At 39.7% G+C, this 25865-nt stretch overlaps 1 protein-coding gene across 13 annotated transcripts in view; it reads right to left on the minus strand.

Annotated features, from left to right (window-relative positions):
• C2CD5 (C2 calcium dependent domain containing 5) overlaps positions 1-25865 on the minus strand; it is a 118528-nt gene that overhangs the window by 31926 nt on the left and 60737 nt on the right. For 7 of the 13 annotated variants that reach the window (XM_075004674.1, XM_075004712.1, XM_075004703.1 and 4 more), the window contains 6 exons: positions 12234-12348; positions 8205-8300; positions 6050-6241; positions 5029-5215; positions 3420-3584; positions 484-624 (listed from right to left, as the gene is read on the minus strand). In XM_075004674.1, the coding sequence (XP_074860775.1) occupies positions 484-624; positions 3420-3584; positions 5029-5215; positions 6050-6241; positions 8205-8300; positions 12234-12348 (896 nt within the window). Of the gene's footprint in view, positions 1-483; positions 625-3419; positions 3585-5028; positions 5216-6049; positions 6242-8111; positions 8301-12233; positions 12349-25865 lie in introns of all 13 variants that reach the window. The other 6 variants (XM_075004694.1, XM_075004654.1, XM_075004687.1 and 3 more) reach the window with 2 other exon arrangements.

The raw sequence follows: 25865 nt of genomic DNA on the forward strand, positions 1-25865 counted from the left end.
CTATGGTTACCAGCTAGGGCAAAGAGCTTCCAGTGACTGGGCATATGCCAGTGCACACCCAGTTTGGAATACAAATGAGCAATCACGTGTAGAAGAAATAATGGAATTTTAAGAATACAGCACTGAATGCTAAGGTGCTAGTATACAAGCTATTTAAGGCTTGCATCAGTGATGACTCCCTCTTTTTTAGGTAGCTGAAAAAGAAACTCTTGTTTGTTTTTTTTACTACCATCTAGGTACTGCCTGACAAAGAGGAAGACATCTTTTAGCGTGTGGTTCATATACAGAGGCTAAGTGTGCTCAGGAACGATGGGAGAGAGGAGCACAGGGGTGCTTCCAATTCCAATTAAGAGTTTACACTGATACAAAAATAATGAGTTGTTCTACAATTCAGTTCACTCTGGAAACAATTCTTTATCTATTTGCCATATATTTTTTCAGGATAAAATGTAGGTGCATGAGCATCATAGATACGTATATTACCTCCAAGACAAAAGCATCCTTTTTCCCATGTGAAAGGTCCAGTTCCATAACTTCATCGGAACTTTCCGACTGAGATCTTAGCAGCCTGGAACGCTGCCTTGGTTCTGGAAAGGGAGACCCTATGATTTCTTCCAGTATCTCCTGAATACAGCATTAAAATAAAATTCACATGTGTACTCTGTATCTTAAAACTCATTTCAAATGTGTAGAACTTGCCATCACATAGTTTTAAGACCCAGAACATTGTGAACAGCAGTCTACTTAGAAGTAATTTTGCCAACAATATAAATAATATTTTCTGTTTTTAATTGTATCCCATCCTTTTATTTTAGAGTTTCTTTGATCACCACTAGTGATCAGTGCTCCCTGTAAGCTGAGTGCTTGAGTGGCCAATCAGGAGAGATTCAGGTGCTGGCCAGCTGATTAGGAGAGCTCCCACAGCTGGCAGCATGTGCATCCACTGGAGGTGCACATCTGCACATGCCTTGGTGCATGTAAAATTTATTCTGCCCATGGATTGAAAAAGTAAGTGGGAACCTTGCTATGAACATATATGCATACAGGATTTATCTCCCTCATTTCAAGGCATTCTTGATACGTATTCCAAAGACAGGATTATTGTTTCTGGAAAGAAGTAAGAATTAGCTCCACAACAGTCAGTTCTGCTGACTTAAAGAGAACTGTGTATTCAAAAATTCTGTTTTTATACGAAGTCTTTGAGTAACGAAAACAGTGAAACAGACTCATTTTACACACATGGATAACACACACAGTGACTGTAAGAAACAACAGATCTATTAACAACAGTATTAGACCTCAGCAGTTCATTGAAGACAAAAAAAATCTGTTCATAACATGTAATTTTTTGCCTCAGTCAGTTTTTCCTCAGATTTAAAAACTGAGGTGTTGCAGGAAAGGAAAGGAACAAAGGACTAAAACTTCTCAGCACTATCCCAGTCAGTGATGAGTAACATTAACCATTTCTCCTCAATAGTTTCTGGACACCTGGGAGTTTACATAAGTTTCATGTTATAAAAAGAAAAATTTAAGAACAAAAAATTGCTAAGGGTTTACTGAAGACTAGTTCACTTTACTGGTGAGGATGAAGTGACTCTGATCTATTGTGAGAAAAAAAACAACATGGGGGATATGACTGCAAAGAGCTTCCTGTAATCAAAAAGTGAGAGGGGCTGAATACTGCATGACAGCTACTAAACACCTCACTATGCCAATCTTGCTTAGAAGCCATCCAAGCCTGGCCTACACTTAAAATCAAATCAATAGATAAACTTTTCCTCACCCTGAGCAGTGTAACACTTTGAGCACTTTAGTGAGATCAACCCAACCACCATTATCAATTCTGCAAGGCTGAGAAGAAGAACTCTTCTGTAGATTTAGCATTGCCCCTAAAGTGTAATCTCACTACCCCGTCTATAGAACTAGAAAGTGACTACACTGCAGTGCTGCAAGAGCACCATTGCAGTGTTTGTATCATAAACAGCCTTAGTTACTAAGGAGAACTGAGTGCATTAAAAACTGTCAGATAATAATAGACAGAGAACATTGTGTGCCAGAATAAAATTTTTACGGAAGTTGAAAAATCACAGAAAAATGGGATTCCTGCTACAGGCTCAGGGCCCCTATTTGACAGAAAGATAACTTCTGTGTTTTCTGCCTCACAATGGCCAATGACAGCTGCAACTACAGAGATACAAAGATTACCTATTTCAAAACAGATTAATTTCTCTTCTTGGTAGTGACTACCCAGTGCTGATTCACGTGCACAAGAATTCCACTTTTGTCAGGATCCCATCTTGGTTCTTGGGCAGGATGAGTTTCTTTCTAGCTGACAGCCAGCCAGAGAATGCACATAAAGCCCTTTCACAGTCCAAAGATTTCAAAGAGTTCCCATACTTTTCTTTCTGGAATCTGGTTCTGTATTGGTACCAGTGGATTACTACAGTTCTAAGAAAGCAGAGGGACAGCCTACAGGTCACCTTACGTAAAAATACCTGCGTGGGGCAGAAGTCTCCCACAATAACTTCTCTAATGATGTAAATGGAAGGCTCAAAGTGGAAAGAGTTTGATCTATGCTCTCAGTTTCAATACAAAGTTAAGGTTATTTTCCCTGGATATATATATTTTTAAAATCTGCCAGGACTTTTCCCTTTCCTATTTTAGGATTAGAGAACTGCTAATCCAGCTGGAGGGCAGTAGCAATATCCACACAGTTACTAAACTGCATAGCGACAGAGATAGGAAACTTAATTACAGTAATTTTTTCTCCCCTTCAGATGTTCTTCAACATGTAAGAACAGGGGATTTCAGGAGGCTCTCTCTCTCTGTTAGGATTGTTTGCAGCAGAGTTAGCTTGTGAAGCCTGGAAGGTTATACCTATTGGAGGCTAGAGTGACTCTGACCTATGGAGCCATAGTATACCATGTTTATATTTAGCTACTCCACAACAAATAAATGATAGCTTGAGCCTAGTCCCTGGTTATAAGGCTGTAATTACCGCTTGAGATAAAAACTCTTAAGCCAAAGGACATGCAATTACCAAGTTAACGAGAAGTACACACAGACTGTTGGAGTGTAGCCCTGGAAGGTAACAAAGCATCTTTCACTCAGACTGACTACTGCTTTCAGAACTTCCTAATCCCTGAAAGGCTCAGTCTGATTTGGGCAAATGGATGGGGAATTCTAAAGACATCAATGATTCAGAGTGGAGAGATTTACATATCTGGAATAAGGTGATTATATAAATCTCTGCTCAGACTGCCTCAGACAAAGTTTAAGTATCTTCATATTGATAAATAACCATGAACTCAAATCAAATCTCTCCATCTCTTTCAGTCATGGATTAGTAACCATTCTAGTTTGGTATGAACGGCATTGGATACGGAATATTTTCTGAGAGAGGGGTAAACTTTACTTACAGGAGGGTTAATCTCATAAAGTTCCTTGTTTTTTGCTATTGTATCATTTATTTTTTTTTGCATGTGAGAAATATGCTGTTCGTAGGTACCATCATTTGGAGTCTTCCCAGCAATCTGAATACCACCAGGGGTTGGCAAAGCTGTGAGATACACACCTGTGGCAGACTTTAAAAAATAAATGAAGTCAGTAAGAAAGACCACAAAGATATTCAAGAACAAACTATGTCTTCTGAAGTTTCATTTTCAGAATTTACTTTTTATTTTTACTGTTTTAAAATATTTAATAGTTTTCAGTGCTGCTCAACTTGTTAATAAATTCACCAGTACAATTTGTATGTTTGTCCTGACTTGCTCCTATGATAGATTAATCCATCTTTATTGCTTGTAGATTAAAAACAACACACCTTGCAACACTCTTCTCCCCACTGATGAAACATGCTCAAGTAAAAGCTTGTTCCTTAACTCAAGTGCTCATTTTAAATACAAAAAGAACTATTACCTAATCTTTTGTGTTTTCTTCACTCTCCCAGGAAGCACAGGTTGAGGCCTGAGCTGAGGTTCTACCTTGAATCCTCTGATTCCTATCTCACTTTGGCTGCTGGTCCAGAGACCTTTGAGACTCTGCTACCAGATGATATGTACTTAAAAAGCTTAGTGCTGGTGAAATCTCTTGGGCTGTAGCTACATTATCTTTTCCTTTCAGAAGGGGCATGTAAATGCAGCCATTTGAAAATGAAAATGAGATGCTGATATGAACATTCAGCACCTCCTTTGCATAATGGAAGCCACCCAGCCCATCAAAAATGCAAATTTCAAAATAAAGATAGCCATGTAGTCAGGGTGCCCAATTTCAAAAGCATCTTTCTTCCAAAAAAATAGAGCCATTGGACACATTATGGCTTATTTCAAAATAGGTTCTATTCCCTGCCTTACCAGAACCTATTCTGGAACAGCTATTTCAAAATAGGCATGATTCCTCATAGAATGAGGTTTACCAATTTCAAAATAAACCAACTGCTATTTCAGAACTGAGATTGTGTTGTGTAAATGATAGGATAGTTATTTCAAAACAACGTCTGTTATTTTGAAATAACTTTGCTGTTTATACCCACCCTTGGTACCTAAGAGAGTTGACTGACTCAGACACATTCAAAACCAATGTCTCTGAAGTCATCTGGGCCAGCTTCTCATTGGAAGGGTCAGGGTGGAGAAAGCTGGAGAAAATCTACTCAGGATGCATCTATTCACTGAGCTGTCTTGGCAGAGATAGAATTAAGTTTGGCTATCCCAACTCTACATGTTACAGGCAGAGGTCAGAGATAGCAGTGACGCAACATTTTATAATTAGGCCTGGGACACTTTCAATTTACTGGTCATTATTTCTCATTATTTCTAAAAAAAAAGGGGGTATGGAATTAAAGACAAATACAGTAAGAAGTAATGTGCGTGTGTGTACTTGAACATGCACCATAAAATGTCAGTAAAAGGTAAGAGAGAGACTGGTGAGGTTAATAGTAGGTCCACCACTATATAAGCTTGGCACAAATTCTATTGTGAAATTAAAAGAAAATGAGAGAATCTCAGTTTATGCATTCAAAACACCACTTACTGCTAATCCCATGAGCATATTTTCACCCACTGTAATCTGAATCCTCAGTCCAAATAGAGCATTCATTCCTTTCAATTTAAGTTTATTCATGAGTTGGGTGTGTACTTCATATTCCATAAATGGCAATAGATTACTTATGGATGTTGCATTTGCTTCAGCTTGAGCTTTCTTTTTCAGACGACACAACCTGTTGATGGAAAATATTGCACATGTAGAATCAGTCTGTCTTAAGCACGAAAGCACTTTTTATTTTTAAGCACTAATAAACTGTGTAAGTGATCAAAAGGAAATGAGCAGGCTTTTTTATATTTAACAAAACATCCAAGGTTATTTTCTGAAATGTAATTTTATTTATTTTTAAATAGCACATTTTTAACAGTCAGCACAACACTAAATGGACCCTTTTTGGCTTTTAACAAATATTTGCTGTAAATTTTTACCTATAATTTTGGTCATATTTTTTAATATAAAAGTATCTATAAAGCAGAAATTTTGAGTGAAAGTAACTTATAAAGTAGAATAATCCATGGATTTTAAGGATGTTTCTTAAAAATACTTATTAAAATAGATTACATGAACTTGGAATCATAGATTCTTTCATATCTTTTTATGAAATCATGTTTACTCCTTCAGGTTCAACCTCCCTAAACCAGCAGTCTCTCATCCTGCAATATCCATGGTCTGGCATGATTTTAATTAGTTGGATGTTCACTTATCACGGGTGTGGCCACTTTTCTTGCAGTCTCACAAAGTTTGTTTACAGCCACCAGTCCTGGCTCCCACTGTTCTGTGCTACTGTTTAACTATCATTTACATGTAAATGTCTTCTAAGAGCACAGTAATCAGTGGAAGTGTTGGTTATGTGTAGACAATATTGACTTCCCATGGTCAGGCAAATTCTCTCATTCTGCACCTGTCAGGTCCCAAGGGTGCCAGAGGAGAGAGGTTCAATCTGTACATGAAAAGGACAATTTCTATACTCTCCAGCAAAGTAGTAAGAAAATAATAATTTGACAGATACCTGGCTTGAATAAGACATCCCTTCCCAATAACCATTGCCTCTGTGGGCAGGTCTATTGTTGTGAAAAGAACATCAGGAACCTTTTGCTTTCTGCAGTTGTAACAGTATGTGAGATGAGCTGGGAATGGCATATTCAGTTCATCATAAGGTATGTGGCAAAATCCACAACCTGGAGGTGAAGTTTCTTCTATCCTAGAAGTACATTTTGGAAAAGTATATTTAAAACAACTGTGCTCCATCTTAACAAGAAATACTATATTCATGAGTGTATGAAGTTGGCCTATACATATATCTACGTCAGCTATACACGTGGAGACAAATTCTGTTCTAATACAGCTGTGCAACAGGTTAAAAAGTTTGCATCAATGTAACAGAACAGAGGTCACATGCTATTCTCTAAAATGATACAAACAGCATCTGTGCAACTAACTATTATGCAGGGATCAAGAAACAACAACATAAAATGACCAGTGGTTATGTCAGCCTAAAATATTATTGCACTAGCTTTAAAGTCTAATTCTTGCTAGCTGCATGTGGTCTGCAGTGTATCACCAACTTTACTAAGAATGCTGTTGGGTAAGACACATCAAATATCTGTTACATGGACTATGTTTGAATAACCCATAAAAAATTAAGCAGCAGAAATTAAACATACCAGTCATCCTACTGAAGGACAGTACAACACAAGAAGTCATTAAAAAGGGAAAGATCCATAAAGAACTTCCCAAACTACAATATTAAGAAAAACTCACTATTCATTTAGCTGTAACAAAATATCTAGTCACAACTGTTGCAAAAACGCATGGAAGACTACAAACAATATAGTGTAAACAAATCATAATTTTGTAACATACTATGCAAGAGCCTCATTGTAAAATTTTGTCCTGCACAGAACTTGAATAAAATTTTCAAGGAGCCTTAGATTTTGTACATATTTCAAATCTGCTCACTTTATCATCCACTGATTTTTATTACTGATAGGAATAAGGGAATTTCAATGTTGGCAGGGTCCTTTCGAAAAGGACCCCTGTGTAGACTAGCCACGAGCGAGCGAACTGCAGCTCTTTTGAAGCACCACAGCCAGCAGCATGCTAATGAGGCGCTGAATGTGCATTTCAGCGCCTCGTTAGCGTTCTTCGATTTGGCCATTAGCATGGCCATTTTGAAGTTTTTAGTAAGTGTAGACATAGCCACTATAATCAAAAACTGAATTATGTTAACATGAGAACTTGACTTTCTTTAGATGTCAGCTGGGGAAGAAGGGGCTGAGCAATGTTCTGTTGAGACAGGAAAATCAAAGTAAGGGATTTTTTGTTTCTTTAAAAGGGGTTAAAACTATAGCTTCAGAGAACTGATCAACAAGTAGTATTTGCAGGGAAAGTTAATAGTCTCTTGCTAATGAAAAGAAAAAAGTGCTAAATATTGAGATGCAGCATATCACAGTGAAGCGACAAAATTTTATTTTAGGACTGTATTAATCCCTTAGGATAGCTGATTATTATTCCAGTGAAGGTACTGAAATAGTCCTATTGATGTTGGCTGCCCTCATATAATTATTTGAAAGTCCCTCCCTCTCTCTTTCAACCAGGAAACAAAGCAAACCAAAAAAAACCTCATAGAGGTTTTTGTATTGGCCAATTCAATTTTTTTTCTTTTCCATCAACCTTTATAATTTTTCGTTTCTAATCTTCAGTTTCAACATATGTTTTTAAAGCTTGTTTTATTGTTTTGTTTTATATTCAAAAGTATTTTATTTTCTGTACAGCCCTTGAACACAACAAAAACAATAGTGCACAACCAAAATTTGGATTATACAAATTGTCATATTACTTTCATTTTTTGTAGTATGCTTCAGAGGTAAGAAAGATATGTGAAGAGTGGCAAAGAAAAAGCCTGGGTTATAGTCCGTGGTTAGTAGTCAAATGTGTTACCTTATTTAGACTGTTAGAAATAAAAACAGAGTATGTAATTTGGTGCAGAGTTCCATTACTTCTGTTGTTGTTGTTAGTGAAAATCAGTAAAGTGGTTGGTCCCGCTCCTGCACTGTAACACTGTAACCTACCCTAATAGAGAAGAACTATCTTGGCTCTGAGGAAAAAAATCAACCTCTCCCTTCTCTGACCCTATGGAAAAGAAGCCAGGCTGCCATGACAACCTTTGTTCCAAACAGCCTTCCATGGTGCCATCCTGGAGAAACCTAGGGTTCAGTACAGCTGCTGTGCCAGATGCAGACAAAATACAGACCTCTTCACTATAAAAAGAAAAGAATTACAAAGACATGAATTCCCGAACTCGTGTTACATATGTTTTTTTAAAGCCATACATTTAAAACATTTGTTCAAAAGCTACAGTGAATTAAATATAACTGTTAACCTTTGTGGACTCATAACAACAGTAATAACAACACCTAGCAGATTAATTAACACACACAAATAGCCTGGTGATGTATTATGCCCATATTAAATAGAGAAAAAGAGATGCAGATAGATTAAAAAGAGACATGCCCAAAGCTACAAAGAAAATCAACAAAAGGAAGTGGAATTTGTAAACAGGACTGCTACTTTTGTTCTGAGCCCACTAGATTACCCAGTAATTACAGATTTAAGAAAGCTTTTGGAAACCATATATTAGGGTGTCTGGGAATGTTGCAGAAAAGACATAGTTCTTTATCACAGTTAAGAGTGGAAGCTGAAAACCTCATCATCCAAAACTGATTGTTTATATGTAGTTACAAAGAAATAATTGCAAGTTGCTTCTTGGTAATTCAGGGGATAAAAGGCAGCAAAAAAAGGTAAAATTTTAAAGTACAAACAGAAACTGCAGTGTCATAACTAAGTAATATACTCTAGTCTCGGTTTAAGAGAGTTAAACAGTTACCAAAGTTAAAAGCAGTAATGAGCAGACAACAATTTTACAAATATGAGATAATGAACCAAAACTAACACAAAATCAAAGATACCATGCTGAAAAACAAAAAGAGGCCCTTCATCCTTTCTTGGAATGAAAATTTGTCTTATTTACCTGTAATTCCTGATTTATTTTATTAACCTGCCTTGCCTCCTCCTGACCCACCCCTCAAATACAAGCTAATACTGGCAAGCTAATACTATACATACTCAAGTACATCCTGCTTAAGGCATGGAATCAGGTTGAAATGAAAACCATCAGGGGACTCCTACATAATTCTTCCACCATGAAGCATTGTTATTTTCACTACACGTTCTACTCCACCATAGCATGGAGGACTTTGCTGCCACATGCTCAATTTCAAGAAAGGCTTGTGAAAGTTAAAGTGGTTTGTTTTTTCAGCCAGCACACTAGTTCACTTAGCACAGAACTGGTGACAACTACCATAACGCTTTCAAATTGTCCACGCCTGCTCATCTTCTACATTGCAGTGACACAACCCTTTTACCTCTCTTGTAATGGCGCTCTTTGGATGTCTTCTTTATTTTACAGCATTGTCATGGCAAACAGAAGAGTGATTTCACATCCAGCTTTGTTCTTGCAGGGCAAAATCTTAACACTGCTTATTCTTTCCAGTGGCCAGGGTGGATCAAATAGATAGCAGGATTACTTCTTGGGATCTATGCCTCACCAGCAGGAAGGTCTAAGGACAGATTTATCCTTAGTTCCAAGATCATTACAGCTGATGTAACAACTATTTGGAAGGCCAAATTAAGAGCCAGGACATAAAAAGATAAGTCTAGACAGACTACTGAGTAGTTTGTCAAACAATGCTGAAACTCCACATTAGACATGGATGAACAGGCAGGTTATGGAAATCTGAGGCAACCTTCAAAACCTTAAGACAAAAAAGGATGCCAAAACATGACAAATATTTTGAGATTACTAAAGCTTGGGCCCATAATGAGATGTAAAAAACAAAACAAACAGTAGAACTGTAGGGTTGACTTGAGGAGGAGAGAAAAGAAAAAAGCTCAGCACAAGGGCTCAGAACAAAATCTCTTTTGTGTGTGTCTTTCAATAAGAATGTTCCAACTTAGGCTAAGTCTTTTCTATGAAAATAAGTTGATTTCAGATATGCAGTTCTAGCTACAGCATTTGTGTAGTTAAAATCAACATGTTGGAATCAACTTACTCCCCTAGTATAGACCTAGCCTTTATACTCTCCTGTCGACCTCCCTCACTCCAAGCAATAGCTTGGAGTATGTGGGTCAACTGCTGATCCGAGAGAGATCAATTTTGCGCCATCTTTACCAGATGTGCAAAATTGAACTCTGGAAGATTGCCCCTGATCGGCTCAATCTTTCCGGAAGTATAGACAAAGTCTTAGTCTAACACTAACAAATTTTTGTCAAATAATCTACCTAGTAATTGAACTGAGGTGAATATCCTGACACTGAAGTTCTGAGGATGTAAAAGTTTTAATTCTAGTCAGGGTCTCAGTTATCCAACTAAAAACCGCCTCTTCAAAGACTCTCTTCCTTGGTTTATTTTTAGCTTTGTTACTCAGCTCTTAAGGCTCATTGTACTAAGTGGAAGATCGACTCAGTCAGGGTTGATCTTCCAGATTTGGAGTTTGTGGATCTGGTGAAGACACAGCAAAACTGACCTCTCTGGGCTCTTCAGCCAACCCTTGTACTCCATACTATCACGTGGTGTAAGGGAAGTCAGCATAAGAGTATGGAGGGTAGGTCTTCACTAGAGAAATAAATGGATTCTGATACATTGATTTTAGTTATGCAAATGTTATAGCTACAACTGAGTATCTGAAATCAACTTATTTCCCTAGTATAGACTTACCATTACATTTAGTATCCCTTTCAAATGTACTACACTTTTATTTAGATGTTTGGTTCTGCTACACTGAACAGCACTTGAGCCATATCCATGTGTGATGCACTCCTGATTCCTCTTCCTTTCCCACTCCCCAAATGATGCTGCTTTAAGTGTGTCTGAAATTACTAGTATATTTGTCTTGGAATAAAAAGGCCATCTGAAGCTGAGCCAGAAAAGGGAGTCCCAGGTGCTTCAATGTCTATGAAATGTAGGTAGACCCCTCAAGTCAAGCTTACAGATATGTGATCATTTTCCCTCTGTGGTATTATGAAGGTGATGTCAATCATAAACTCTAAGTGTGTCTCTCCTCCTTGCTCCTCTGTAACTGATACCAGTAAATATTCTGGTTGTTTTGAGTGCTTTCAGGAACTGGAATGAGATTGAACCTTCTCTGGGCGAGGGAAGCTGCAAGTTTTTGCAAGGATTCCATATTTTCTTCCCCCAGGTTATGATAACTTACTTAAATATGGATTGTGGGTGAGCTATTCTTACCCTTCAAAGCATGGAATAGGTCAGTGCAGTTTGGGCTTCTAGCTGAGATTTGTCCCTTAAATTTCAGATCGAATACAGCTTAGCATAGCTATTGCTGCCATAGAAGTTGAAGATAACTTCCTTCTGTGGTTCAATCTCTGAGCGATCTACCCACCTTTGCTATTTTGGGAAACATGTTAGACTTGTGGAATGAAGACACTGCTATGACAGGCTTGATATCTTTGTCCAGGAAAATGCTTCTACTATGTCAATGGAATGGAAAAATGCAATCCTGCCCATTTTGGGCCCAAAAGGCTATTCAGATTATTTTCTCTACGTGGTTCTGGAGAATAAGAATTATGGCCAATACTTCGCAAAGAGAGACCAATGAAAGGAGCACTCAGCCTGCAGTCCTCCCGTTCTGTGAGCCATGATGCTCTGGCTCAATTTACAAGCAATCCCTAAAGAAGGACCCCTGCTTCCATGCCTTAAAAGCATCTGTTTTACTTCTGAACTATCAGTCACTCCTTGACAATAAAGTGTAACTAATAAAACATATTTAAGTAAAATGTCCAAGCATTATGGCTGATAAGATTAAATGAACTCGAGAATGAGACAAATTAATGTTAATTGTCAAAAGGAATATGCAGGTTTAAAGTTTAGCAGCAGCAAGACAAAGAATAGTTTAGACAATGACTACAGAACTGATTCTGAAAAGCATGTGAAAAATACAGCTGTGTATCTCAAGTTTGAAACCCAAGATGAAAGGTATTTTAGTAAATTCTTCAAAGCTGGTGTGTCACACAGTATCAACATCAACCTTGCACTCTCTGTCCCCATTTTTAAACCACAGAAGATGATACAGAATTATTTTCTATGGCATTTAGAAAATCAAATCATCATGATTTACCAAATGCTAGTTGATTCACTGTAGCCCACTACAGCATGACAACCCAATGCTTTGGCATGGGATTTTATCTCTTGTCTGATTTCTGCCCACCATGCATCTCGTGTTTCTGGTTCATCTGAAAGACAAAGCATAAATCAGTTCACTATTCTGTAGCACACCAGTGTGATTAATATTTGAACGATCTATGAAATGCTGTTTTAAATTCTTAATTTTTTTTTGTAACAGACTTGCAACCCTAACTTTCCACTCCTTACCTCTTCTCCCTTTCCCAATTAGCACACAGTATTTGTCCATTATGATGTTTATTGAACAAAATCCAACATGGCTCTGTTTATTTCCTTATTAATTACCAGTGGCAACAGCATTTGTTAGATTAGTTGCACTTTCATTGTTCACCCTGCAGCAGCAGAAACCAAAATGTTGTAGGCTCTGCTCCAAATGCTACCCACTTAACGATCACATTTTTAAATTAACAAGAGTTGAAGGGTTGTTAATTGGCATAAAGTGATGTTGATTTTTAGTATCTTCATCTTTAATACAGAGCTGCAGTGTGTGAAAACAAATTACTTATTTCATCTTGCTGCAGATTTATAATCTCTTTTGAACACGTCTCCATATTAAAGAGTAGGTCACAGGCCACCATAAAGCTTTGAGATCCACATCTCACCTGCATTTTCAATACTTCTGACCTAAGGAAAGTAAGGAAAGTGTATATGTTTTAAACTCTTATTTCTCAAAAACTATTTATTTAGCATCCATGCCTTATCAACCAACTTAATTTTATTATCTACATGGTAATGTCAAAGAATGTAAAAAATAACGTCAATGCTTCCTGAATACTTTTTACATTAGGCATTCAAATGCAGTAATAAATGCTACCAAAACATTTTCTGAGTAACACTCATTTATTTTAAATAGCAAAAAGATTAATTTTTAAACAATGACTCTAATCCTGCAAACCCCACCACCTGTTTCATCAATAGTTCTGGTGCGGGTTCTGCCACACTGGTCCCTGTTCTTTCAAGAGTGCATTGCTATATCTGCAGCACCTATAATTTAAAGTTATCAAAAATTTAAACAAGATTAATAAACCACTAATACTTAGATGCTATGCAAGGATCTGCTTCAAGGTGGATTAAATCCAAAATTCTATCTGCAAAATATGTTTTATTTGAAAATATATTTCAGCTTTTGTTTTAGAACTGGATTTCTGCAGATCTAAAATATAAACTAACAATTATGCTTTCTATACAGGGTGACCAACCACCCAGTACTGGGTGGGACAGTCCCATAACTGGGATGCCAAAAAGGCGTCCCCACTTATTTTTTAAAAAGGGAAGAAATGTCCATATTTAGGTCCTCGGGGGATGGGGGCAGAAGTGCCCATGGCCACCGCTTCCCTGGGGCTCCGGGCCAGCCAGGAGCACTAGCTCCCCAGGGCTTGGTGCAGCCAGCAGGAGCCACCCCTCCCCGCCACAATATCCCCCTGTCCCAAATACAGGACAGGGAGACACGGTCATCCTACTTCTATAGATAAATAAGCCTCAAAAGATGTTGGGGGTGGTGGAGGAATACAGTGTATTTTGTTGTGGTTTACATTGTGCTTCAACTATACCTGACTTTAACATTTGCATCCATAGTATTGTAACAACAGTCTGTATAAGCTTCCTCACAGGAAAGAAAGATGTTAAACAGCAAAAAATTAACTACAGAAAAATCTTACAGTGAAGCGCGTGTGTGTGTAAAATAAATACATATTCACACACACGAATTTCAGTCTTCAGAGGAATTCACTGCAGTGAGAATTGCAGTGAGAACTGCAGTTTATGCACTGAAGGAATTTGTTACTTTCACTGACTTAATGATAAACCAAATGTCATTATAGCTAGCTTACTATGAGCCGGTTACACTGTGTTTAATAATCAAAACAAAAAAGCAGTCAAGTAGCACTTGAAAGACTAACAAAGTAATTTATCAGGTGAGCTTTAGTGGGACAGACCCACTTCTTCAGACCATAGCCATACCAGAACAAACTCAACATTTAAGGCACGGAGAACCAAAAACAGTAATCAAGGAGGACAAATCAGAAAAAAATGATCAAGGTGAGCAAATCAGAGAGTAAAGGGGTAGAAGGCCGGGGGCGGAAGAAGGTCAAGAATTATATAAGTCAAGTACGCAAACGAGCCCCTATAGTGACTAAACTTTTCTGTTAGTCTATAAGGTGCCACAGAGCCCCTATAGTGACTCAGAAAATTCCCATCCCAGTTGAAACCACGTGTTAATGTGCCTAATTTGAATATAAAGGCAACTCAGCTGTCTCCCTTTGAATAGTGGTGCGAAAATTTTTCTTCAATAACACGCAAACTCTTAAGTCATTAACAGAATGGCCCACTCCATTAAAATGTTGACTAACTGGTTTGTGGATCTGGAGTGTTTTTATGTCTGTTTTGTGCCCATTAACTCTTTGTCTAAGGGAGTTAGACGTCACCTTGATCATTTTTTTCTGATTTGTCCTCCTTGATTACCGTTTTTGGTTCTCCGTGCCTTAAATATTGAGTCTGTTCTGGTCTGGCTATGGTCTGAAGAAGTGGGTCTGTCCCACGAAAGCTCACCTGATAAATTACTTTGTTAGTCTTTAAAGTGCTACTTGACTGCTTTTTTGTTGTGATAGTATATAGACTAGCACAGCTCCCTCTCTGTGTTTAATAATGAAAGCCATGCACTGTGCTTCTGCTCTTAACAACTGTAAAAAAGAATAAACTGGTTAAACACTTTCAGAAACATCAATGTAAGCTTTTTATGGTCTCACTAGTGGGAACATGAGGTCATTATTAAAAGCTATTTTGACTGCCTGCTTGAATACAGAAAACCTGGTCCACACTGTGGATCTGTACTCAAACCCTTATTAAGGTCCCATGCTTTTCACCTATCAGAAACTGGAAAATTTACAAAGATAGTCCTTTCAAATTTTAGGGAGAGTGCTACAAACGCCAGCTAAAGGGGATGCAGATGGCATATTCTGAAGGATACCCTCCCTAACTCGCTCTGACCTGAGAGATATTCTAGTGATGCAGGTGTCAAAGAAAGTAAAATCGTAGGAGGGACCCCTCTACCCAAATCCAATCCAGACAAATAATTCAATTATTAACGTATATGTCTAATGCATAACTAAGTTTACTAATGTTGTAGTTATGAGACGATCCCAGTGCAACCACAGCGCTTACAATAGCTACTCACTATACTTTCTGAACATTTAGAGTGGGCAACAGGTATCTAGCTACATTTACAGGACTGAAGAACCCCCAGACTATGGTCTGAAGTCAGCCCCCATGCTTGGGGCTCCCCACCCCAGCAACCAGCTTGTGCCAGGTGCCAGGTGAGGCACCCCAACCCTAACGGAATGGATTAGGCAAGCCGGGGCCAGATGTGGCCCACCCACTCTGGTGGTGGGGACAGGAAGCAGTGGCGCTTCTGCCACCTCTCCTGCTCCACCTCCCACATCTGGGGGAACGGCAGCTCGTGGCTCCCCGGAGACGTTTTTCTCCCTGCCTCTCCCAAGCACTCACAGCACTCCCACTGCTCTAATTAGCCAGAATTCAGGCCAGTCAGCAACAGGAAGGCAGGGCCTGCGAGAGACAGGGGAAGAGCCTCTCTAGGGAGTGTTTCTTCACTGCCATTCCTCCAGCTGGGAGAGGGGGCAGCAGCAGCAAAGCGTGGAGGTAAGCGTCCCCCATCGTCACGCAGACTCACCAACTCCCAAGCCGACTCCTGCCCAGACTTATACTCAGCTTGTTCCTGTACCCTCCCTCCCATCCAGACCTTCACACCTGCCCGTTCCTGCTCCTTCCCTCCCAACCAAACCACCACTCTCAGTCTGCTCCTGCACCTTCCCTCCTGGCCAGACCCCCTCCTCCAATCCACTCCTGATCCCCCCCACACTGCTGCCTCCAGCCCACTTATCAACCTTAATTCCCACTGAAATCCCCAAACCCTAGGCAATGCCTGCACCCTCCCTCCTGCCCAGATCTCACACCTGCTCCTTGGCAACTCCCTCCCACACAACGAATCCTAAACCCCCCCATTTTTGGTCCCACCCTCGGCTCCCAGAAGAGCTAATCTGACCTGGGGAACCCCTTCTCCACTCCCCTGTCTGTGATGCTGGAGCATGAAGGGAGTGAAGTCTCTCAGTGAGGGGCAATATTAGTGAGGATTTGGGGGGGGGGGGGCTGCTTCTCACTTTTATATGGCTCCCAACTGATTTTTTCTGTGGGTCAGTGACCCCCAACCCAAAAAGGTTCCCCAACCTTGAGCTAGATCTATGAGTTGAAACACACAGACAAACATTTGCACCTACAACATAAAGGGGACTAGAATCTTGTAATCCCAGTATGTTCCTTTCTGCGGCTGTACATATAGAGTTTTATGCAAAATGGTCTACTAGAATGATGATCAGTTTTCCTCTGCAGCCTTAAGTATGGAAAGTGTTACAGTTTGGCAGCAGTTGCTGCTGAAACACAGATTTTAAAAAAAAGTGCAACAAAAAGGAGGAGAGGACAAAAATATTGAACAGTCAGGAGAAAGAAAAAACAACAGGGAAAAGGGCAACAGAAGAACAAGCAGTACAAATGCAACCAGAAAGGTGACACAAACAAGGATGGGATGGTAGTAAAACTAAAAGAGAAGGAAGGGAATGAAAGAAACAGAAAGAGTAGAAATGACAATGGTTTCCCACAGTGGTACACACATAATTTTTCCCAACTGAGATTCTGGGCATGTGGATCACAAAGTTTAGGATCAGAAATTTTTTCAACTCACTTCTCCCTAAAACACTGTATATTATATGGGAGGGAGGATGCAGTCATAGCACTTAAGAAACTCAGTGGCATTTCTTTTAGCTGTGGATTGCCCAGGCAACATTTTACTCCTCACATTTCCTCATATTCTGGACAATATATCAGGAATAGTAAAATGTGAAATAAAATCATTATTAATCCACAGTAATGTAAATTTTAGGCTTGACACCACTCCCATTAAAGTTAAATGTTTTTTTCTTCCATTACAGACAATGGGAAACAGGCCCAGGCCCAATGCCATTGATAAAAGTCATCAACTGTTAATACATAAGATTAAACAGAAATCTCACTACAGCTTGTTTGTCAAGAAGTGCATATGAATGAAAGGTTTTATGTAATGCAAAAGTTTAGCTTCCCCCCCCCGCAAAATATGGTAACGTAATATAAACCAAGATAATTTACATATGTGTGAATATATAAAACACTATGTATTAACATATATGATACACAAACTTACCTTTGCATATTAAAATACAAAATGATTTTACACAATTAAAATCAGACACCACAACATTGGAATAGTAATTTATACAAAACACTGAACGCAGTGCAACGTGTAGGCATTCATAGTTTTGGACAAATATATTCACCACAAGCAGCCTTTTATTTTGACACATGAGCCACACAATTCCACATGGGGATGCCATTGTAGCATTTACAAGTGTAGTAAGCTAAGGGTTTACATAAACATTAAGGGAGTTAAGGGAAGCAGGATGGCATGTGTCCAGTACACTCCAAAAGGGTGTCTGTTTTGTTTTTGGCTAGAGCAAAAGCTTAAAGAACTAAGGGTTCGCAAAGCAGATTCAGCACACAGGAGCCAGAAACGGTGGGTTTTTTGGCGCATGCTTGGATCAGGTGACAGTACAGACTGAAACTATGGCAGCTCACTGAAATGGTTACAGAAAGTAATGGCCCTGAATTCTAGGTGAAAGCAAAGGCAAGCATACACAGCACTCAATCACAAGCTTTTCTAGCAAATCTATTAAATAGTTTAGCAAGGGTTTCTAAAACTTTGAGCAAAAATTTTGCAAAAACTTCTATTGCTATTAACTGCCCTTTGCTGTAAACAGATATTGTAAATATCTAATTATTAAAGAACAGATCTGTATTAATGTTTCAACATCAGCATGATGAATATATCAAAGGTAAAACAAAAGTATATTGTTTTTAGATCTGAAAGATTTGAAAAAATGATGTAAAGGAATAGGTATTTTTTATGGAAACACTGCAATCTAAATCCTGCTCCAAGTGAAAAGTCGAAAACTTCATGTTTACTGAACAGTTTTGAGAACTGCAAACAAATGCATCACAACTGCGTTATGAAGCTGTTATCTTGAGCACCAAATACGCTTTCCAATTGCAATCAGTTGAGCTGCTGGTTCTTTCCTTTGGAATGCAAGTTTAGTCTCTATTAGCTTGTATATACACACAGGACAAAATCTTGTCCCCATCTCCTGGATGGAAAGCCCTTGACTAGGGGTCAGCATCCTTTCTAAGGAGGAGTGCCAAAATTTGACCTTTTGACCTCTATGTACTGTCTGAGTGCAGGTGGTACTTTTTAAAAGTCACTCATAGCCCTACTTACAACAGCTACATTAATAAATAATGTAAGATACAGAGCTTAACTATTTTGGTCTTTAAATCTCCACCTGGCTAGGTTTTTTTAAATATTTAAAAATGTCTGGGATTTTAATACAGGTTGAACGTCTATTCCAGATTTTCAAGTCTGGCAACATCCTTGGTCTCAACAGGTCTGGCAGACAACTCCACAGGCTGGGAACTGAGGCACTACAGGCCCAGGGTGGGGAGCTGCTGCCAGCCATGGGTGAGGCTGGAAACCATGGTGGCCAGGCGTACAGACCTGCTGTCAGCCATGCGGGGTAGAGGCACCACCAGTTGTGGGAGGAGGCAGTGATAATGAGGTAAGGGGCCACACCTTCACCCAGACTACTCCTACCCAGACCAACCCACCTTGTTCCTACATCCCCTCTGCACAGACCCTCCCTCTCTGACCCTGAGCCTGTTCCTCTACCCCAGCCTGCTCCTGCAACCTCTCTCCAACCCAGATCCCAAACACCCAGCCTCAGAGAGGGGAGAGAAACCAACCCACAACAAGTTCTGCAGCTCCAGCCCCATGCTGGGGGGTGGGATCTCCAGTCCCAGTCCCAGTCCCAGGCTGCGGGCTCTGGGGGTGGGGCTCCAGCTCCAGCCCCAGCCCCAGCCCCAGAGCGGGAGCTCTGGGGAGAGGCAGAGGCTTCCCTTGCTCTACGGCAAGGGGTGTGTATGCCACAGCCCCAGCCCCACGCAGGGGCCTGTACAGCGGTAGAGCTCTGTCCCCAGCCCCGCAGACTGTGCAGCAGAGGCTGTCCCCAGGCCCCTCCTATGCTTCATGGGCAGAGGAAGGGTGGGGCTGAGCTCCCATCACAAGCCATTTGAAATGGGCTCATGTGCCAACACTGGCATGCGTACTGGGGGTTGCTGACCCCTGCCCTAGATAGAGCAGAACTCATATATATCTGTGCTGGATGGCAAGGAGGAGCATATTTCCAGAGCCCAGATGCCCAGGGTCTTCCCCGAATGGAACCTGTATTCTTTCCCAAACTTACTTAGGCCAGCCCTCAGAGGCTCTGTGAGCTTGAATTATTTTCTGGCAGCTCCCATCTTGCACTGAAGAATTTAAACTTTTTAAAAAAGTAAGTCTGTAAATCCTTAAATTGCAAATGTAGCCATCAAAATATAAACAGAATGTAAACTGATGCAGAGATATCTAGCAGAGTCCGCAGACAGTCTGAAATGATAGCTCTATGAAGAATGAAGTGTGGTATGTTAACACTGAAGTCTAATTACGCAAATTTAGAATGTCTCCATTAAGGAAAGTAAGAGACAATTCTATTATGAAAGATTTTCACAATCTATGGAAAGTGACATTTCTTGCTGATGTCTCAGGAGAGTGGAGCTTGGATGAGCACTTATAGATTTCAAATCAGCCTTGGGATCTTTCACTGTACAAAACCATCAACGTGTACCACATCCTGGAAACACGGACATATACATTTCTCATAGAACTAGAAGAGACCTCAAGAAGTCATCGAGTCCAGTCCCCTGCAATCACAGAAAGACCTACCACCATCCCTGACAGATTTTTTTTAGTTAAACCTAACCTGCCCTAGAACCGTGAAAGGCCCCCTCAAGGACTGAACTCACATTTAAGTCAGGCCTCAGCAGCAGGGTAAGATGGCTACTGTAACCTCAAAATTAATGGGGTACCCAGAGTGGCTCCCTTCTGTTCTATAACTTGAACTCCCCTATTCCCATCTCTCAAAATTCTTTTCTGACAAATCCTCTGAACTGTGCTTGAGAGTGAAGAGTAGAGGAGTGGGGAAAGACTTCCTGCCTCCAGAGCAGCGTTTCTTAAATGTTTTAAGACCACAGAACATCAAACAATAACTTTTATGCAGAACGCCTATGAAAATCTTCTTCAAAAAACATGTTGTCAGACCAAAAAACACAAACAGCAACATATGCATCAACAATAAAATGAAGCAATTTAAATCAGGTATCGTAGCAATGAAGTAGTAACATTGTATCTGGTTTTAACAACAGGAAACACAGACCATCAGAGTATAGTATCAAAAAAGTGTCAGATGCTCGTGTCACACATGTGAGTTGTTCACAGAACGCCAGTGTTCTGCAGAACATAGTTTAAGAAATGCTTCTCTAGAGCGTGGTCCAGATAAAAACATGATCATTCCTTTTTCTACTCGAGATAGTATTTAGATCATCTGCTGCTGTGCTACAGGAGAGGATTTCCGATAGACTACAGTAGTGCATTTTTCAGTGTGCATTCTTGGGAAACAAACCTCTTTCATTTAGAGGAACCCCTCTGCTATCCAGCCCAAGAACAGATTTTATGATCTTCCTTGACCCGTAGAGACCTTATGCACAATCAAGACTTTTTTAAACCATTTAAATACTAGCCATTCTCCAAGGCCCAAACCTCCCAACCCACACAGACAGTGGATACTGTAAACTGAAGCTACTACAGAACAAGATGAATCTAAACTTTATAGACAGATTTTCTAATTCAGCTCTGGTTTGAAAAGCTCAGTCTACCACCAAAGCCAAAACATCATGTGGTGCTGAAAACATTGGTTCTGATCATAAAATTACTTTATCCAGTTTCTCTAACCAGTGTAAGCATACCAGCCAACAAAAAAGCTTAGAAAAATTTTAGAAGTTCATTTGTAAAACTTAACAATAGACAAAATATTCAGCACTCAACTAATAGTTTTGTGACAGTACTCTGCGTTGCCATATGAGATCAGGCTGGACTTCCAAGTCTCAAGGACTGCTAAGACAAGAAATTCAACACTCTTCAGAGAGTTTTATGGAACAGCAAGCTCTTAAACCAGCTAAGAAGCAGCACTGAGAATAGCTAGGAAATCCACATAGTCATCCTAAGGTAAAATTCTTATGGGTGCAATACCTCAAGGTGTGAAAACAATGAATAAAATTGGAGGGGAAGACTATTTCAAGGGTCTACACACAGCTAAAGTAGATGTCCAAAACAGGAAGAAGCAAAAACATAGACTCTTCCCACACACACATGCAAAACACACTACCGAATTACCTTATAAAAATTCTAAGCTTTTTGAACACCCACAACACACTACATCTTCATAGGTGCTAACTTCCTATATTTTTAAACTGGTCAGAAGACAAACAGGAATTGTTAAAAATAATTATGAATAAAGTTCACTGTAGGCATCTTTTGTGCTCATTTTGACCTCACAGATCATCACGGAATAAAGATGGTCTATGACAACTGGAGCAGGGGGAAAGAAAAACTATAGTGACCATGGTGGAAATCTCATCTTGAACTGGATTGAATGCAAACAGATTATTTAAAGATCTTATGCTGTGATGGTCAGGAAGAAACTGTGCTTTGCATCCATCAGGATGTCTGAAAAATTCTGATCAGCAGACTGTTATTGGTGGACAGTTATATCTGATTAGTAATGATTAGCATACACCTTCCTCTACAAGCAATTTCCTCTCATTTTGCCAATCAAAATTCCCTATATATCCATAGGAGCAGAATACATGCTGGAAAGAAAAATACCAGTTTTTCGCCATTTGAGTTTTTACCCAGGTTTATTCACAAGAATAGAACAGGAAATATTGGAAATATTTTGTCGATTAAATTGTGCTTGAAGCCAATAACGAGAACTCCTCAGTGTCCATTGAGCAAGGTAGGCTATCTGCTTCTTATACTTAAGAAACTATAACTTGATTAAAAAAAAGGGCAGGGGGGGTGTGCAGGTATTTGTATGTAACAATGCTGATATTTTAGGTTGACATGAAGATTATTCAAAAGGTTGTAGTAAGTAACAGTTGACTTACATCTTTTTTGCCCTTATTAATCTGGGCTCTGCACAGACAAAGCTCTTGTAACACTGGGAGATGATCTCCTAGTGATAGCTGTCCATCAGTCTACCATACTCTGAGATCCCGCAGAGTTCCAGCCCGCCACCCCTTCTATTTTGACACACGAGACTACTGGAGGTTTAGGGAAGAGGCACCTGTCATGGCATCTTCCGTAACACATAACTTTCTCTCTCCAACTTCACCATTATAGCAGGAACAGTCAATTGAGCTACTCAATGGCCAAGGGAGGCTGAAGTATGAGTAAAGGCAAGCTGGCTGAGATTCAATCCTCACAAGGCTGTGGGGTAATATTAAGAGGTGAAAAAAGCAACTATAAAAAGGGTAAGCGGGGATAATTTCCTTTGGTTGAGTGTTTGCCTTCTGTTGAGGTCTGCAATATAGGGGGTCATCTTGGAGCCCCAATTGCCACGTGAAAGTTAGGCAACAGCTACCGCCAAATTAATTTTTCTCCTCCTACAGATGACAAAGTTGTGTATGTTTCTTCCCGATGCAGACACTGAACGACATTCCTGGCCTGTTACCTCAAGGATACTTTACTGCAATGCACTTTATGGCTACGTCTACACTAGCCAAAAACTTCGAAATGGCCATGCAAATGGCCATTTTGAAGTTTACTAATGAAGCGCTGAAATACGTATTCAGCGCCTCATTAGCATGAAGGCGGCCACGGCACTTCGAAATTGATGTGGCTCGCCGCCGCGCAGCTCGTCCAGATGGGGTTCCTTTTCGAAAGGACCCCGGCTACTTCGAAGTCCGCTTATTCCTATCTGCTCATAGGAATAAGGGGACTTTGAAGCAGCTGGGGTTCTTTCGAAAAGGAGCCCCGTCTGGACAAGCCGCGTCAATTTCAAAGTGCCGCGGCCGTCTGCATGCTTATGAGGCGCTGAATATGTATTTCAGAGCTTCGTTAGTAAACTTCAAAATGGCCATTTGCATGGCAATTTCAAAGTTTTTGGCTAGTGCAGACACGGCCTATATGGGGTTAAAATCTTTCTGAAACAGCAGCGGGTCCAGAATTCACCAGCTCACTTACGATATTAAACAGGTTTTCTTTTTGTGAACATTTTAACCCTGTGTTCTGTTCTGCAACAGGTGACCGGTGTGATGTCAAAGATGATGGTTTGAACCCATAAAACTGTAAATTGGCCTACAGCCTCCCTTACCAGGCCTTCATCCTGCAAACGCTAGTGCACATGTTTACATTTTCGCTCTGAATAGTCCCTTTGACTTCAGTGGGGACACTCTTGGTACATTAATTATGTGTGAAAGCCTTACAAGGACTGGGACCTGAGATACCACCTCCTGCCCTGCAAAGTCCTGCTGTAGCTATGTCAGGGAAGAAGCAAAGAAACCTTACTGGTATGACAGAGAATGGACAGATGGCAGAGCATTTTCAATCAAGACCCTAAATCTTTAGAACTTGTTTCTCCTCTTGGTCTGTAAGTGCCTGAGTTTGTTAGTTCTTGGGCATACTGCAGTGCCAGTATTTTCTCGCCCAGTTAGAAGATAAGTGATGTGTAGCACCAGGCAACAGTGCTATACAAGTCTAATGAAGATTTTATGGGGAAGTTAATTATTGCATATTAATGTTGTTGCTAGGTTAATTTATTTGATCTTGAGGTGTATTTTTAAAAGACTGCCAACGACAACAACTAGAGAAGAAGGCGGGTGCTGATTCAAAGTAGACAAATATTTAGATAAGCTGTATACCTGGAAACACCTCTGTGTTGAGAACCACTGCACTAGTATACCAATGAAGTGCAAAGCAGTCACAATCCACTACCCATTTACAGTTAACACAAGACACTTAACATCCCCCAACCCCAATCCCCTCCTTCAGTTCAAGTATTTGATTTGTCAGTTATTATTGCAATTTTTTTGAACCTCTCTGCTATATATCTGGGTCTGGACTGGAAATTATATAGATCTGAAGTGGGTCTGTCCCACAAAAGCACATCACCTAATAAATCATTTTGTTAGTCTTTGAAGTGCTACATGACTGCTGTTTTGTTTCATTTACAGTGGGTTTACTTTTGCTTTGCAATACCAGAGTAGGACAAATCAGTCAAAGTACACTGGTGAATCTGGCCTTGAAATTCACATACTGGTTTAAAGGAATGTTTTAGTGACACCGGTGCTGTGTGAAGATGGAGCAGGGAAAGCTCAATTCCTTAAGTCGCATGCTTTATGGGAATTCCCTGTGCTCTTAGCTCAGTTCTTTCAGCAGTGTTGTCTCAAACACAGCAACTCCGGTAGCAGTGTCACAGAGCTTTTTAATCCTAAATATCCAAGTTAGCATGCATTCACAGACTCTGTAGAGAACAGTGACATTTAAGCCAAGTAATCTATCCACAGAGAATTCCTGACACATGTGGCCAGTATATCTCAAACCAGCAACTCATTACAATAAATGAATTGCTAAAAGCACATCAGGTGTAGCGAAGGAGTCGTAATTAGCTCAGTTGCTGCTGAAGATACAATGGTCTCAATTACGTCACCTGAATCACTATTTATATCCTACATAATCATAACAATTAGCTACAGCAATCATTAATAACTAAGTTGAATTATAAACTAATTTCTTCATATATAACTCATACACAAAAAATGGTTGAGAATCTATTATGCAATTATTATTCTCATTTAGGACTAACAAAAGATTGACAGGCACCTAATTTCTTAAAGCACCTAGTTTAACCAATTTTAACTCAAAATAATTAATTTATTTGCCACTAAATTCCAAGACAATTCATTCTGTATTGAATGAGTAAGTGTTGTTTACTTTGGTAAATACATTCCATATTTCATAAAAATACAAAGAAGTTGATTCTCTTTGTTAAATGTAGAGGAGAACTCATCTTAAGCTATCAGCATCGCCAGAATTTTGGCATCTTCTAACAAGGGATGTGTGAACTTGTAAACAAGACTGAATTTCACAAGCAAGTATGAAACATGGAGAGACTGTTCTCTTAAGAAGTTCTAGCCCTCTACCATGGATACAGCAAATATCATATCCCAAAATAAAATTATAACCCTTACATTCAAAATCAGGCCTCTGAGTTTATCCCTGATTGGGCGCGTAATGAGTGACACTCTCTCCAGCCTGAAATTTGAAAATGATTTCTATTACTGCATTATCCCAACTCCACATTCTGACAGCTCCCACTGCATCTTCTCCTTGTCCCACATTAATGCCACTTAACCAGTTTTTGACCAGATGCTAAGATACCAAGTGGTAAGCACCTTCTAAATACTTAAAATAGGTGGCGGCTGTCATTGGTGTGACATCCGAGCTATGAACTAAAATACATTAACTTCAGAATTTTAAGCA

The sequence above is a fragment of the Carettochelys insculpta genome, chromosome 1, assembly GCF_033958435.1.
Source record: "Carettochelys insculpta isolate YL-2023 chromosome 1, ASM3395843v1, whole genome shotgun sequence".
NCBI classification, from domain to species: Eukaryota; Metazoa; Chordata; order Testudines; family Carettochelyidae; genus Carettochelys; species Carettochelys insculpta.